This window comes from Schistocerca piceifrons, chromosome 2 (genome assembly GCF_021461385.2).
Source record: "Schistocerca piceifrons isolate TAMUIC-IGC-003096 chromosome 2, iqSchPice1.1, whole genome shotgun sequence".
Classification (NCBI taxonomy): domain Eukaryota; kingdom Metazoa; phylum Arthropoda; class Insecta; order Orthoptera; family Acrididae; genus Schistocerca; species Schistocerca piceifrons.
The window spans coordinates 212,781,743-212,798,715 of record NC_060139.1 but is presented as its reverse complement, the minus strand read 5'-3'; the positions used below and the strand labels follow the sequence as shown (position 1 = coordinate 212,798,715).

The 16,973-nt window shown below is 37.7% G+C and overlaps 1 protein-coding gene across 1 annotated transcript in view; it reads right to left on the bottom strand.

The window, feature by feature from the left end:
• LOC124777866 (meiosis regulator and mRNA stability factor 1) overlaps nt 1-16,973 on the bottom strand; it is a 220,953-nt gene that overhangs the window by 146,421 nt on the left and 57,559 nt on the right. Inside the window, exons 7-9 of the mRNA XM_047253400.1 lie at nt 10,507-10,676; nt 9,519-9,625; nt 8,979-9,185 (exon numbers count right to left, since the gene is read on the bottom strand). Of these exons, the coding sequence (XP_047109356.1) occupies nt 8,979-9,185; nt 9,519-9,625; nt 10,507-10,676 (484 nt within the window). The remainder of the gene's footprint in view (nt 1-8,978; nt 9,186-9,518; nt 9,626-10,506; nt 10,677-16,973) is intronic.

Here is a 16,973-nt window from a genome sequence, read left to right as displayed (position 1 = left end):
CCGAAGCATTGAACTAGAGATTGTGATGCACTTTTGTAAGCCAGTCATAGCTCATGTCACGTGATCTCACCAGCTGATGACAATGGATATTAAGGGATATTAAGAGAATAGGACACTTGATGTAGTCAGCCAAAAGCAACATCATTGTTGAGTAGTGCGAACACACAAATAGGGAAAGTTAATGGTTTATATTAATATACATAGTGTTACTACAAGAAAACAAAGCTTTCAAATATAATATTGGTTTCTCAGATTTGTGAAGACTTAGAACCACTGACTATCTCCCAAAAATATTGCTGCCCTACCACAGCAAGGTAGGTTAGAAAATTTAAAAAGGGAAATGGATAGGTTGAAGTTAGATATAGTGGGAATTAGTGAAGTTCGGTGGTAGGAAGAACAAGACTTTTGGTCAGGTGAATACAGGGTTATAAATACAAAATCAAATAGGAGTAATGCAGGAGTAGGTTTAATAATGAATATGAAAATAGGAATGCGGATAAGCTACTACAAACAGCATAGTGAACACGTTATTGTGGCCAAGATAGACACGAAGCCCATGCCTACTACAGTAGTACAAGTTTATATGCCAACTAGCTCTGCAGATGATGAAGAAATTGATGAAATGTATGATGAGATAAAAGAAATTATTCAGGTAGTGAAGGGAGACGAAAATTTAATATTCATGGGTGACTGGAATTCAAGAGTAGGAAAAGGGAGAGAAGGAAACATAGTGGGTGAATATGGATTGGGGGAGAGAAATGAAAGAGGAAGCCATCTAGTAGAATTTTGCACAGAGCATAACTTAATCATAGCTAACACTTGGTTCAAGAATCATAAAAGAAGGTTGTATGCATGGAAGAATCCTGGAGATACTAGAAAGTATCAGGTAGACTATATAAGACATTTAGGAAGCAGGTTTTAAATTGTAAGACATTTCCAGGGGCAGATGTGGACTGACCACAATCTATTGGTTATGACCTGCAGATTAAAACTGAAGAAACTGCAAATAGGTGGGAAATTAAGGAGATGGGACCTGGATAAACTGACTAAACCAGAGGTTGTACAGAGTTTCAGGGAGAGCATAAGGGAACAATTGACAGGAATGGGGGAAATAAATACAGTAGAAGAAGAATGGGTAGCTCTGAGGGATGAAGTAGTGAAGGCAGCAGAGGATCAAGTAGGTAAAAGGACGAGGGCTAGTAGAAATCCTTGGGTAACAGAAGAAATACTGAATTTAATTGATGAAAGGAGAAAATATAAAAACGCAATAAATGAAGCAGGCAAAAGGGAATACAAACGTCACAAAAATGAGATCGACAGGAAGTGCAAAATGGCTAGGCAGAGATGGCTAGAGGACAAATGTAAGGCTGTAAAGGCTTATCTCACTCGGGGTAAGACAGATACTGCCTACAGAAAAATTAAAGGGACCTTTGGAGAAAAGAGAGCCACTTGTATGAATATCAAGAGCTCAGATGTAAACCCAGTTCTAAGCAAAGAAGGGAAAGCAGAAAGGTGGAGGGAGTATACAGAGTGTCTATAAAAGGGCGATGTACTTGAGGATAATATTATGGAAATGGAAGAGGATGTAGATGAAGATGAAATGGGAGATACGATACTGCGTGAAGAGTTTGACAGAGCACTGAAAGACCTGAGTCGAAACAAGGCCCTGGGAGTAGACAACATTCCATTGGAACTACTGACGGCCTTGGGAAAGCCAGTCCTGACAAAACTCTACTATCTGGTGAGCAAGATGTATGAGACAGGCGAAATACCCTCAGACTTCAAGAAGAATATAATAATTCCAATCCCAAAGAAAGCAGATGTTGACAGATGTGAAAATTACCAAACTATCAGTTTAATAAGTCACAGCTGCAAAATACTAACGCGAATTCTTTACAGACGAATGGAAAAACTGGTAGAAGCCGACATCGGCGAAGATCTGTTTGGATTCCGCAGAAATGTTGGAACACGTGAGGCAATACTGACCCTACAACTTATCTTAGAAGCTAGATTAAGGAAAGGCAAACCTACGTTTATAGCATTTGTAGACTTAGAGAAAGCTTTTGACAATGTTGACTGGAATACTCTCTTTCAAATTCTAAAGGTGGCAGGGGTAAAATACAGGGAGTGAAAGGCTATTTTCAATTTGTACAGAAACCAGATGGCAGTTATAAGAGTCGAAGGGCATGAAAGGGAAGCAGTGGTTGGGAAGGGAGTGAGACAGGGTTGTAGCCTGTCCCCGATGTTATTCAATCTGTATATTGAACAAGCAGTAAAGGAAACAAAAGAAAAATTCGGAGTAGGTATTAAAATCCATGGAGAAGAAATAAAAATGTTGAGGTTCGCTGATGACATTGTAATTCTGTCAGAGACAGCAAAGGACTTGGAAGAGCAGTTGAACGGAATGGATAGTGTCTTGAAAGGAGGACATAAGATGAACATCAACAAAAGCAAAACGAGGATAATGGAATGTAGTCGAATTAAGTCTGGTAATGCTGAGGGTATTAGATTAGGAAATGAGACACTTAAAGTAGTAAATGAGTTTTGCTATTTGGGGAGCAAAATAACTGATGATGGTCGACGTAGAGAGGATATAAAATGTAGACTGGCAATGGCAAGGAAAGTGCTTCTGAAGAAGAGAAATTTGTTAACATCGAGTATAGATTTAAGTGTAAGGAAGTCGTTTCTGAAAGTATTTGTATGGACTGTAGCTATGTATGGAAGTGAAACATGGACGATAAATAGTTTGGATAAGAAGAGAATAGAAGCTTTTGAAACGTGGTGCTACAGAAGAATGCTGAAGATTAGATGGGTAGATCACATAACTAATGAGGAGGTATTGAATAGAATTGGGGAGAGGAGGAGTTTGTGGCACAACTTGACAAGAAGAAGGGACCGGTTGGTCGGACATGTTCTGAGGCATGAGGGGATCACAAATTTAGCATTGGAGGGCAGCGTGGCGGGAGACCAAGAGATGAATACACTAAGCAGATTCAGAAGGATGTAGGTTGCAGTAAGTACTGGGAGATGAAGATTGCACAGGAAAGAGTAGCATGGAGAGCTGCATCAAACCAGTCTCAGGACTGAAGACAACAACAACAACAAGATCAGTTCTCTTTAGTACGCACTCTATGCTACACGCATTGTGTATATGCTGCGAGAATAAAAGTATTAATACTAAGTGATAGTAGTGCGAGTGATTATTTTCGTAATTACCACACCCACTCCCCATTACCTATAGGTTAATAGGCTGCAAGAGAAGCTAAGCTTTCACATAAAATGTTGATCTTTGTTGCCTGTGTTACACTTTAAGATACAACACACAACTCCGACTGTAAAATTTTTAATAACGACATAAATGTTATCTTCTGGGCTCAAAATTCTTCTAAATGGCTTATCCTCAGAGAGCTGACTTAAGTGAGTGTCAAACGCTCTGTAATATTGATCATACATTCTTGCACATATTTCATGTTGTGTAAATGGAAATGTACTTTGAAAATGATGCTTTTCAAACCACCATTCGCAATATTTTCCCGCAACCTGTTAGAAATGGATTCATTTCAGGTAGTTGCCACAGAGCGTCAGATAACAGGCAACACCGCGCTTGTGCAGCTACGACGATGTAGGAAGCCCGTAAGATCGCAGGTGTCAAACATTGAAAGAACTTACATTATGTCATAAAAGCAACAAGACATCAGAAGATACTCCAACAGCAGTGGAATTTCGTGAACCATACTAATATGCATAATTTCGCTTAAAGTGCACATCCGCATGTCCAGATTCCAATGAAGTAGGCCTCAATCTGATATTAAGCTTTTTAGTGCGGTTTTCGGGAAGTAAATTTTTTTAGAGTACCAGTATTGTATTATCTCATCTTTGGTTCTTTATTATGGCATAATGCCGTATGTGCTGGAAGATGAAAACGTGCACTTGAAATGCAGCAAACAGTTGAAACTAGCCAACACTGTGGAATTAAACCCTTCATTTCAAATAAATTGACTGCCTTAGTAGAAAAGATTAACAAAAGCCAAATTTCTTTAACAAACTGACAAAAATAACATCGTTCTGCAAGTAGATTAATGCTTAACCATCAGAAAAGTGGAAATAAAATAAGGTCTCAAACTAATAACATATTTTAGCCTTCCATAATTATGTGAATGTATTTTAATTACCTCGATAGCTACCAGCCACAGAAATCCGTTCTGTTTTCATTTGACGTGAGAGCAATAAATGAAGAGGAAACATCAAAATCACTAAACATAAATGCACATCATGTAGAGGTTACCCTCCTCCCCACTCAAACTCAGACTGCTCTGTGCATCAGCTCCAGATCTACGATATTCCCGAACCGGGCAATACTTGATAGTGGCTAACCCGCTTTCCTCGAGTGACGACACTAAAAATCTAAAAATATGACCTTTCAAAAATATGTTCATTTTGCGGCACACATCTTTGTGAAGAGTCTGATACATAAAGAATATATGTTCCAGGAAATGTAAGACATCTTATTTGGTCCTAAGTGTGCCAAAGTGCAGTGCTATGCCTCTTCACACAGCATTCTTCTATCCACATCACTATTTCACTCTGTGGAATTCAAATATGTGTATTTTGCAATGGATGCCATCAAACTATATTCAGGACAGCAGAAATTTAAACGTGGTGCCTCTCCTGCTCCCAGTCGGCCGGTTTGACATCCTGCCTCTTTTTTAAAGAAGCTCACAATTAATACCGGATGGGATTATTTGTAATCAGGAGAACAAGAACTCTTCAAAAAAAATATGCACTCTTTATTGCCTATTAGCTAACAGCTTGCTGTTTTGTGTGACAAAATTAAATAATAGGATACATAAAACCAGTAAAGACAACAGACAAGCCAGACAGTACACTTTCCTTCAATCCTTAGGTCATAGCATTTTTCCTCTCTAATCTTGCTACAACTTTACATGGTGTGCTTTCCTTTCTGTGAAAGGATCTATTATCAAAGTTCGTCAAACGTTTTGCTACATGAAAAATCTAAATGTTGTTGTCCAATACTGAGAAACCTGTTAAAACAAATAGTACCCAAGACTGGTGTGATCTCTTGATCTGATTAAGTCTATTTTGCCACTGTCTGCTAGATAAAACAGCCTGTCTAATATTGCAGCAACTGTAACACACCAAATAAACAATACTGTTTTGGCACAAATGGTCATTTTTATAGCACGACAGAATATAATTCACGAAGTACCAATGTCAAACGCCTATTAGGCCTACTGCAAGCGAAAAGTTTTATGTTAGCAAGTACTTTCACATTTCATTCATACACCCCAGCTTCTCAAGCACGAGATCGAAAAGTAGTGGTACAAAAGTTTTATATAAGTTTGGAATCGTCATTCTTCCATAATTTGTGTGATGTCCCCATTTCTTCGTCTCCCTAATTCAAACAAACAATCTTATCATGACTAATTCTATAACCATTCCTGCCAGTGTCATAGCTTATTCTCCGGTTAATTTCACTAATCCTGCCAGAATCACTGGTGTAGTTATCCCACATTTATTCTACAGTTAAGTGTTATTACGTGTTTGTACACCACATTTTCCACGCTACTCCCAGAATAGAACTTAGCTGCGGCTGCTAGCAGGGACTGTACAACTGGCTCTTACTAGTGTAGTGATCTGGTCAAAAATTTTCCATCAAAATTTCATTTTCTTGGGTACACTGAGAAGATTATATATAATCTTTCTTATTTGTTATTCCTGTTTCTTGTTTATTTCCACTCTGGTAATCTGAATCTAGTAATTATAACAAAGCTGATCATTCGCAAACACAGTGAACCACATAAACAGTGAGTGGCATTCACCCGTTCGGCTTTATTCCGTTCAGCTTGTATAGCCCCACCCCCTTTTGTCTGCAGGGAAGTATTTCTAGATGGGATGGGGATTCCCCTGGGAAAGATCTCACATACGCTATGCACACATTCAAAAGACAACTTACGATTCATTCAGAAATCAACTTAGAATGTGTTCAAAAGCCAACAAGGATGCATTTGAAAATCATATGAATAATCGATAGACCAATGTGTGCTGGATACCGGGTGCTTTGTGAAACATTGTTTTTCTCCTCAGATACGCTGGTTTGCCCCCAGCATGGGAATGAAGAATCAAAATAGTGATTAATATGGTCAAGTTCATTGTCAATTATGAAGATGGGCAAACTGGAAAAGATACTAGTTGACTAATGCAAGTTTAGAATATACTGTTTAGTACACCATATTTGTAGCCCGGTACTAGTTGCTAGGAAATAAAGTTCCTGAAATTTTACTTTCGGAACAGAACAATTAAAAAAAAAATCTGAAACAAAGGGCAACCTTCACTTTCTGAACGTGCACGCGCACGCACACACACACACACACACACACACACACACACACACACACACACACACACACACACACACACACACGAAAAAAGTTCAAAATAACCTTCAGAAACATGTTAAATGCAAAAGAAAGTGTTTTACGTAATAAAGGAAAAATCAGTAGGGAATCAAAATGAAGGAATTATGGGACAGTTAAGAGATCATGTATCATTTGCTTTGGTAACAGAAGACTGCAGTCTGCTTACAAGACGACATTGTCTACAGTATGTCTCCTCATAACATACTGCCTACAGCAGGTCTTTTCAAGTCAAGGCGCTGATGCATGATCAGAACTAATCAATAACTTCAACAAAATTAAGGGACCAAACAATGAAAGTATGAGGCACATAAAAACATCTCAGTATTTCAGTTAATCTTTAATGATATCATCCTGCAAACAGTGTATAGGACTGGCTCTGAATGGATAAGATGAGAATGTTTCATAGACTAAATACATTTTCCTCACACATATGCTCATGATAAAATTACTATTACTTAGAATTACTCTCAGGATGTACTTACTGTAAACCATTTCATGTATGCAGATGACATAACAATACTGATCAATTAAAACACTGTGGAACAACTTTAGAGAAGATGATATATTTCTGCAAACATCACAGCTCAATAGCTCATGGAAGACAAACTGATTTTAAAACCTAAGAAAGACTATGTGTGCACTGGTTAAAAACAAAGAAGACTGTGCTTATGGGTTTAGAGGTGGATGATATAAAGGTGGACAGAGTAAAATCCACTGTATTCTTGGGTATTACTGTGGATAATGAACTGAAAAGTGAACAGTTCATAAATTCTGTAATAAAAAAATTCAGTTGTCACATTCATAATAAAGCAGCTATCACAAAACGCAGCCAACCAGCTTCTGCGCACATATACCATTGGCTCTTTGAATCGTACCCGCAATATGAAGTGACTGTGTGCGAAAACTGACAATCAAAAACAGTGTTCATGTAAAATAAGATCATTTTAAGGACTTCTGAAAAATGCAGAAACTGCTTCAAAAATCTAGGTATCTCAACTTATGTCTTTATACATACATACATCGTAAAACAATAATGCCAAAAAAGATAGTTCGAAATGGATTACAAATGCAAGTCTACGCATCCACAACACAGAGATGGAGGACAAAAGATACCCTACTGACTGAGTACTGTCCATCATGATCAGTGAAGATGGAGAGTCATCAAAATGGTTCCTCCTTAAGAAGCAAGTTAATATTAATATTTTCTGTTTTTAATGTGTCCTATATTATAATCCCATTGACTGTACACTGAGTATTCTAACAGGATAAAAAAAAAAAATCAGTTCAATTTCCTAATGTTCAAGATTCTGTCACGAGTTTTCTTGTGTGTGCATAACCACACAAATTTTAGTTTTGCTATGCTAATGACAGAGTGACAAAACACAAACTACTATGCTACATTTACTTTATTATTAAGTAAAACAAGTCACTACATGTTTTGAGTCTCCACTCATTGTCAGAACATCATTCATAAAACAGACAAAGAGGAATATTCAATGCCAGTCAACTGCTTTGATCAGTGACCTAGAAAACAACCAACATGTCATAAACAACATGGCAACTATATCATATTAGTGACAATTTTTTTTTTAATGGGCTAAACTATGGTTTAGTCTTTTTGTATCCATATTTGTTTGCTTCCAACAAGCATCCAAACTAGGAAAATATGTACCAAAAGGTGAAATCACAACAGCCATTAATATGTCACTGGTCAAAGCAAATGACCAGTGTTGAATATTCCTCCTGACCCCATAAAATGTTACAGTACTATGCTCAACCAAGATTCCATGTGAGTCTCCCTGATCTTGTAAACTGTTGCTTATGTTTCAGCCCTGTTGTCAAAAACAATTTGTCTCCTGTTAAGTCAGATAGTATAGTCCCAAGCTCTCTATCATCTAATGTAGCAGTAAATTATAAAAATTCTGATTTTTTTTTTTTTTTTAAAAAAAAACAGTGATCATGTTTTACACAATACCTGTACTTCAGTACTACCATAATTGCCGCAGACCTAGTCTGCAGCATGCTTTCTGAAACCTGAGATGGTTATTATGTAGAGAGAAATGTCATTTAAATATTGACTTTTCAACCTGTAAACATTAAAACCAATTTCCAGCAAGTAAAATTTACAGGGCGGGAGGGGAGGAGGGGGGGGGGGGAGAAAGTGTTCTCATAGAATAATAGTTTTTAAACATTTCTCATTTGCAGCCATTTCATGTGACAGGAGCTTGCTCAAAAATTGCATCTGGCTTTTCATGTTTATTCCTACAACGCTGCCTCAGCAATTCTGAACCCACTGTTTATAATCTCATTTACCTGCTTATATACAGTTTTAAAACTGCTATTCTTCAGAAAGGAAATTACTCTCATTTAACGATCCTTTCATGATCATAAAATGCACACTGATCAACTTAGATTTGTTGAAAATAAAGTTGTGTCTGATACTCCTAATTTCTAGGATCTAATTTTTTTACACATTTAACATCACATGGACTACGTTCTATTAGTGTAGCAAGATTGATTCTACAAATGAAAAAAACATACCTGTAGTGTGAACTGGCAACTGGTGGTTTCCATTTTGCTGCAGCACAGATGCACGATTAAATAAGGTACTTCCTCCCATCAAGTTAAGACTTGTAGGTACAGAGTTATACACCACAGATGGCTGCCTTGGCCCTTGTTTATAGTAAAGTGATGACATGGTACCTTGTATTCCAGATTCTTTACTTGCCACCTGTCTTGTGTTTCGAGCTACGAGACAATGTTCCAGTACATCAGATGGCTGTAGCATAACACTAATTACAAGCCATATTAAAATTACACAACTAATAGAACTGGCAAATTCTGTCCTGTCACTACATAATACCACTTGTTTCCATAAATTATCAAGTTTACTTTTTTTTCCTCTTTTGGGAAATACATACCAATAATTTATACAAAAGTTGTTAATTCAACCGTAGAGAAGTTATTATGAGAACTAGACCAGACAAATTATTTACAGGACACGGAAATAATTATAAAACAGTATTTCACAGTAAAATATAAATAGATGCATAAAAGTAAAACAACTAACTCAAAAGTTACCTGTCTGAGTTTTGTTTGGTGAAGAATCTCTTGCTTCTCCTATATCTGAACAAGTCACCTGTATCTTATTTCCATACACATCTTCTCCATCCATCCGTTTCTGGGCCCTGAAAATTTAATAACAAGTAGTCTAATCTAAACTATTATAATTTCACAAAGACAACCTTTATCTCTCTTTCCATTACAACAAAATCCACTGAAACATGTAAAGAAAATAAAATATTAAATTAAATCACTCACCTCACATTTCAAAGTACTGCTAAATATAGTTATTTGTATTTACTAAACCAGAAGCATAGCAAAAGATTTCAACTAAGAAACTGCTCCTATGGTTTCACTACAGCAACAGACCTTACATAAACAGACACACAATCCTAGGGTGCATTTAACTGCTTCTGCATGAACAACACAAGGAAAACACACAGGTATGTCCTTTTCAGTCAGTGGATCTATGCTTTACACTCAACAATATTATCTTTGATTTAAATCTATTATACTAGGACATTTCAGTTCAAAGACATTACTTATTTACTTAGTTCTTTCCATCTTTCTTGGCATTTTCCCTTTAATTCCAATAAGATACCAAAATTATCATTCTCATAGTAAAATAAAGTCTATATATTAGCATACTGGAAGTGTGATTGAATCCAAAAACAGTGCAAAATTTTAATTTCTGTTCACATAAAATTATATGAGTCAAATGATTATCTTACTGAATATGGATAAAATAGATTTAAAGCCCACAAGTTAAAAAAAGTGTTCAGAAAGGTAGAAACAAATTCCTAACTAATATTGTCAGAGTTTTCATTTTTACATGCTAGGACAAAATGATATGTTTAGAAAATCTTTTCCCTTGATATGCAAAATTTCTTCATTGTATTTGTCATCCATCCAAAATTTTAATGGAGACACATCAATCATTATATATCAAATTTTGAGACAAAAACCACTGTTGTGAAATAAGGTACTACTTGTGATTATAACATACCTGTTAGCAGTGTCAGCATTGGGAAAGCGAATTGTGGCTGTTGTCTTGTTGATAGCAGCAATTTTTCCACCACAGTTATCCGAGAGTCGCCTCAGGCGATTTCGTATAAGATTCTGTTCACAACCTTCAGGGAGATTGTTAACAACAACTTGCACAGGTTTGCTTGGAGGCTACAAATGTTGAAAAAATAATAATAATAAATTTGTAACCATACAGCTGGTATTATGGTATGGTCCAATTGCTTGGATTTTAAAAGCAATATCCACAGTAGGAATAAATGTTCAAGAGTTCATCCCCCATCAATTGTCAAAGAAAACTGTCATGAATGGCATTTCAGTGTGGGTTGGTGAGTCAAAGAAATTGTTAAAAAAAACTGGCCACTAGTGATAACCTGCTTATATAATGAACTTTGGAATTTTTTAAAATAAAAGTGAAAAATGTTGAGCCAATATAAATGTTAAACAAAAACTACTGTCTTCTCTCTTTGCTCAAATGCCACGTGGGCCACAAAGCAACACTACATTGCTCTCAAGAAATCACTGGTGACATATCACCCAAAAGGCACACACATGAACTATTACACATTCCACTAGCCTGAAACACTGCATTATATATGAAGATTTGACCGTCTTCTTCTGTGCAGATGCAAAAATCCACGAGTAATGAGTATAATGGGCACTATTAATATAGTGCGGGACAATAATTTGGGAATGCGAGTCACACGGGAGGTGTGCTGGAGATAAGTCCCTGCAGTTGCACTATCCTCTGTGCCCTCGGTGGTTCAGATGGGTAGAGCATCTGCCATGTAAGCAGGAGATCCCAGGTTCGAGTCCCGGTCGGGGCACACATTTGTTACTGTCTACGTTGACACATATCACCGCCTGTCTGCAGCTAAATGTAGTGATTTCATTGTAATTACATTGCATTACGTTTGGCTCCAAAGCAGACACTGAAAACCACTGCCAGTGAACTACCTTTAATGAGATTCTTATTTTATGGCAATAATGCGTCTGCATTTTGATTTATCAATATTCACAGTATAGATGGACATATTTATCTATCTTTTCAAGAACAATAGTTGATTTTTTTGAGAAACTCAAAATATACACCATGAGAAAATAAAGATATTGCACTTGAGCTTGTAAGTATATCATATCATATGTTAGTGTTATGAAAGGTCCCTCTAAAGTTTGGAAAGTCGTTTGTTCACCTGCCTTGACGTGCACAGACACTGCTTCAACTTTACATAGGACAGATCTCTTTTAGGATTTAGCTTCAGAAAAAATATTTACTGTGTTGATTTTCATTGCATAACTATGGAAATTTCTACATCAGATACATGGATGGATGGATGGATGGATGAAGTTGAATAATACTCTTCTCGTGAATGGACCTTTTTGTCTTTAATTTTTATTCTTGAAGTTACGTAAAATAAACACAAAGATGAACAGCATGTATTTTGCGCTAGTAATTCATTTTTTACTGAAAACAATACAAGTCTACATTAGTATCTGGAAGTTTTCTGCAGTATGAAAAACACTGGCACCCATTATAAAATTTTATTTCCAGGGGTATCTGTTGAATATTTTAAGGTTCACAATTTCTTCTGGTTAGCCATCGTTATGCACTGAAACTATAACGTTCAGTAGACAAAAATAAATGTTCTACAGCTCTTAATTTAGTGTCAATATTCTCACTATATCTCAATGCGGCTGGGTAAACTCTTGCTGCAACACTTTCCCACAGCAGAACAACTGGAGCAACAGGTATCAATCCAGGACTTGGGTGAGCGATCAGTTAAGCACTCGGCCTCAAAAGAAATAACTGACTTTCCCCCCTCGAACACTGTATGGCATTCCAGCTAGCTACTATGATTCTTCACGAATAGACAATGAATAAAAATTCAAAGCTTCTTGTCGTTCTCCACATGCTGCATAACTGTAAGGTAAGTAGGATGCATATTTCGAGATGAAACATAACTTATGAGAGAAGTATCAACTAGTTCAAGAAGTGCTCTCAGTTCCCAACATTAGTTCAGAGCATTATAAAACAACATACAAAAGAAATAAATTACTGTAGCAGGATTTTTTTTTTCGTATTCTTGCAACTTTCGTAGCAAACACTATGAAGAACATCTGAATGCTTGAGAACAATACACTGAAAGTTCTCCATTTTTCTTTCAAAAACACTTCTTGCACAAACTATCAATTAGTTCCTTGTGGTTTTACTTACAAAACAACTCAGCCACCAACATCAAATCACAAGGCATAATAATATAATCAAATGCTGTAACATTCACATTCAAATTCAGTAAACAGAAGTTTCAGAGGCACATTTCTGTCTTTTGCCATTCTGTATCAGACCACAGACACGATTTTCCAAGTGGTGATCCATTCCATTATCACACTGTGCCTTGATACAAATAGCCTAATACTGTGTAGTGTCCACAGTTAGTGATAAGTTGTTGCTTTATAATTACTGTAAAATTTGTACCCAAGTTACACACTGGTCTTACTCGGCAACAGAGAGAAAGATTCACACAAGACAGCATCAGTAGAGAGACGAGGGTTAAAGATGCTAGTGTCATTACAGCAACTATCATTACAAAAGTTAATCTACCAGTCAAGAAGACTAGAAAAGGATTTCTGGTAAAAAGAGCAGATAAGCAGTTGTTAGCACCTCACTTAGAAAACTGACATCACTTAGTTCCAGTAAGATGGACATAGAGGAATTGTGGACAAAGTTTAAACAGATTATAAATTGAGGTCTAGTAAGTGGATTAAGGACGAAAAAGTCCCACCATGGTTGAACAATGAAATTCGGAAAATGCCGAAGGAGCAAAGGCCACTGCAATCTTGGTTCAAAAGAGAACATGCAAATGACAACAGAAAAGGCTAGCAGAAATTCATGCACCTGTGAAAAGATCTAAGCGTGAAGCAGACAACAGCTACCGCAATCATACCTTAGCAAAAGATATGCCCATGAACATGACAAATTCTAGTCCTACATAAAATCACTAAGCAAGGCTAAGGCTTCCATCCAGTCACTCGTTGACCAGTCTGGTGTGGCAAATCAAGATACCGTAACAAAAGGCGAAGTTTTAAATTTCGTGTCTAAGAAATCATTCACGCTCGTCAACAATACAAATGCACCATTGTTTCACAATCAGACAGACTCCTATGGGGATGACATAGTAATAAGCATTGCTGGTGTAGAGAAACAACTGAAAAAGTTGAAAAGAAATAATTCACCTGGTCTGGATGGAATCCCAATTTGGTGTTTCAAAGGGTACTCTACGGCATTGGCCCCTTACTTAGCTCACATTTTATCGTAAACCTCTCATCCAGCACCACCCAGCGCAAAGTCCCAAAGTGACTGCAAGAAACTGCAGGGGGCAAAATCCCAAGCAACTGGAAGAATGTGCAGGGGAATCCTGTAAATAAGAAGGGTAAAAGAATAGACCCAGAAAATTACAGACCAATATCCCTAACATCAGTTTCCTACAGAATCCATATTCTCAGTTCAAATATAATAAATTTTCTTGAGACTGAGAAGCTTATGTCCAGAAATCAGCATTATATTAGAAAGTACTGTTCATGTGAAACTCAGCTTGCCTTATTCTCGCTCAATATACTGTGAACTATTGATGAAAGGCAAAAGACTTAACAGAGGAACAAGCATATGGAATAGGTTCCTAGATATGTGAGTGGCTCAAAGACTTCTTAAGTAACGGAACCCAGTATGTTGTCCTTGAGGGTGAGTGTTTAACAGAGACAAGCGTATCCCCTGGATTGACCTAGAGAAGCGTGATAGGACCGCTATTATTCTCCATATACGTAAATGATTTGGCAAACGGGGTCAGCAGCAGTCTGCAGTTGTTTGTTGATGATGCTGTGATGTATGGGACAGTGTTGAAATTGAGCAACTGTAGGAGGATACAAGACGACAGGCAAAATTTCTGGTTGGTTTGATGACTAGCAGCTAGCTATAAATGTAGATAAATGTAAGTTAATGTGGCAGAGTACGAAAAATACTACTACAGTTACAGCACTAACAGTGTCCTGCTTGACACGGTCACATCATCCAAATATCTGGGCACTGCATCACTGCAAAGTGATATGAAATGGAATTAGCATTTCAGGACTGTGGTAGGGAAGGCAAATGGTCAACTTTGGTTTATCAGAAGAATTTTGTGAAAGTGTGGTTCATTTGTACAGGAGACTGCATATAGGATACTTCTGCAATTTATTCTTGAGTACTGCTCTCATGTTTGGGATGCATAAAGGATGCTAGTGCAAGCTATTCTTGAGTACTACTTTAGTGTTTGGGATGCATACCAGGACGGATTAAGAAAGACATTGAAGCAATTCTGGGGCAGGCTGCTAGACTGGATATCAGTAGGTTCAAAGAACACACAAGTGTTACGGTGATGCTTCCTAAGCTAAAATGAGGGAACAGTGAAATGCTTTTCAAGGAACACACTTGAGAAAATTTAGAGAATTATTATTTGAAACTGACTGCAGAATTGTTCTAGTAGTACCAACATACATTTCGTGTAAGGACTGCAATGCTAAGACACAAGAAATCAGGGCTCATACAAAGGCAAATAGTGTTTTTCCCTTGCTCTATTTGCAAGTGGAAGAGCAAAGGAAATGACTAGTAGTGGTACAGGGTACCATCTACCATGCACTGTACAGTGGCTTTTGGAGTACATATGCAGATGTAGATGTCATGTTGAATATCTACAGTGGACAATCTTCATTCCTGGATTTCTCTGCTGTAACTTGGCTGTTTGTGAAGAATGAGGAGGAAAACATGAAATTTATCAGGCAAAAAAAAAGAGTTTACACATCAATCCAAAACTGCTACAAAGGTTGACACAATGGACACTGTATTGTCAGATCAGCAGTAGGACAGCGAGTGTCTCAAGGCCAAAATACAGTAGTAAAAACCTGGCATTTACTGTTACCCTGCTAGAGACAACTAGGCTCAAGGCTCATCTATATCTACATACATTGATGAGCTAAAACATTATGACCACCTCAAGCAATTCCCACAAATTGCAGGATGGTAATTTACGGTAACACAGCTGGTGAATGATGTGTGTTCCATTGGATATAGATTAGACACATTTGCTGGCCAAGACATCAACGTGAGTTCACTGTAATGCCCCCCCCCCCCCCCAAACCACTGTAGCACAATTCTGACCTTGCAATATGGTTACCTTGCTGGAAGATGTCATCAATGTAGGGGGATACTTCAAGCATGAAGCGATGCAGTTCACTGCTATCATGAAGCCTTCGATCACCACCACAGATCTCATGGAAGCCCAACTCAATGTACTCTGTAGCATAATACTGCCCTCACTGGCCTGCATCTGTGGCATGGTGCATGTTTCATGCAGCCATTCACCTGGATGACACCGTGTAAGAAGCAAACCATCGACCTGGTTTAACAAGAAATGGGATTCATTTGACAGATGACATGTTTCTATTGATCCACACTGAAAACTCAGTGATGCTGTGCCCAATGCAATTATAACTGATGAGGTCATTGGGTCAACATAGAAACACGTAGAGGTTGTGTGATGGCATTTGAACGGTGTGCTCCGAAACACTTGTGCATGCACCAGCCTATAGTCTGTCATCACGCCACAGATTTCTGTCTATCCTAAATTACACAATGTGGGATCCTCTGGCCTCTATGTTTTGTGATGAGATGTGGTTGTCCAACACCATACGGCCTACAGCAGTACACCAACAGGCAACCAGCTTCGCCGTTTCAGAGATTCTCATTTCCGGCTGCAGCACCATAACAATGTGCCCTTTGTCAAAACCACTTATCAGTGGATTTCCACATTTGCGGCCCATATCTTCGCTATAATGACTGTCCATTTGTCTCCCTTCTGCTAACATTTTTTCCCTACTGCATCATGTGCCCGCAACACCACAAGGAGGTATTCCACCTTGCGATGGGCAGTGGTCATAATGTTTTGGCTCACCTCTGTACATAATATGCAAACAAAGGACTTGGAAGGGCAGCTGAATGGAATGGATAGTGTTTTGAAAGGAGGATATAAGATGCACATCAACAAAAGCAAAACAAGAACAATGGGATGTATTTGACTTAAATCAGGTGATGCTAAGGGAATCAGATTAGGATACAGAGACATTTAAAGTATTAGATGAATTTTCTTATTTGGATAGCAAAATAACTGATGATAGCCAAAGTAGAGAGGATATAAAATGTACACTGGTATGGCAAGGAAAGCATTTGTGAAGAAGAGGAATTTGTTAACACTGAATATAGATTTCAGTGTTAGGAAGTCTTTTCTGAAGGTCTTTGTCTGGAGTGTAGCCATGTATGGATGGGAAACATGGATGATAAACAGCGGATCATCTTGCATATCTCCTTCTCCTCCTGAACGGCATGGCTGTGTGCTTCGTGCCGCTGTCTCGAGTGAAGTG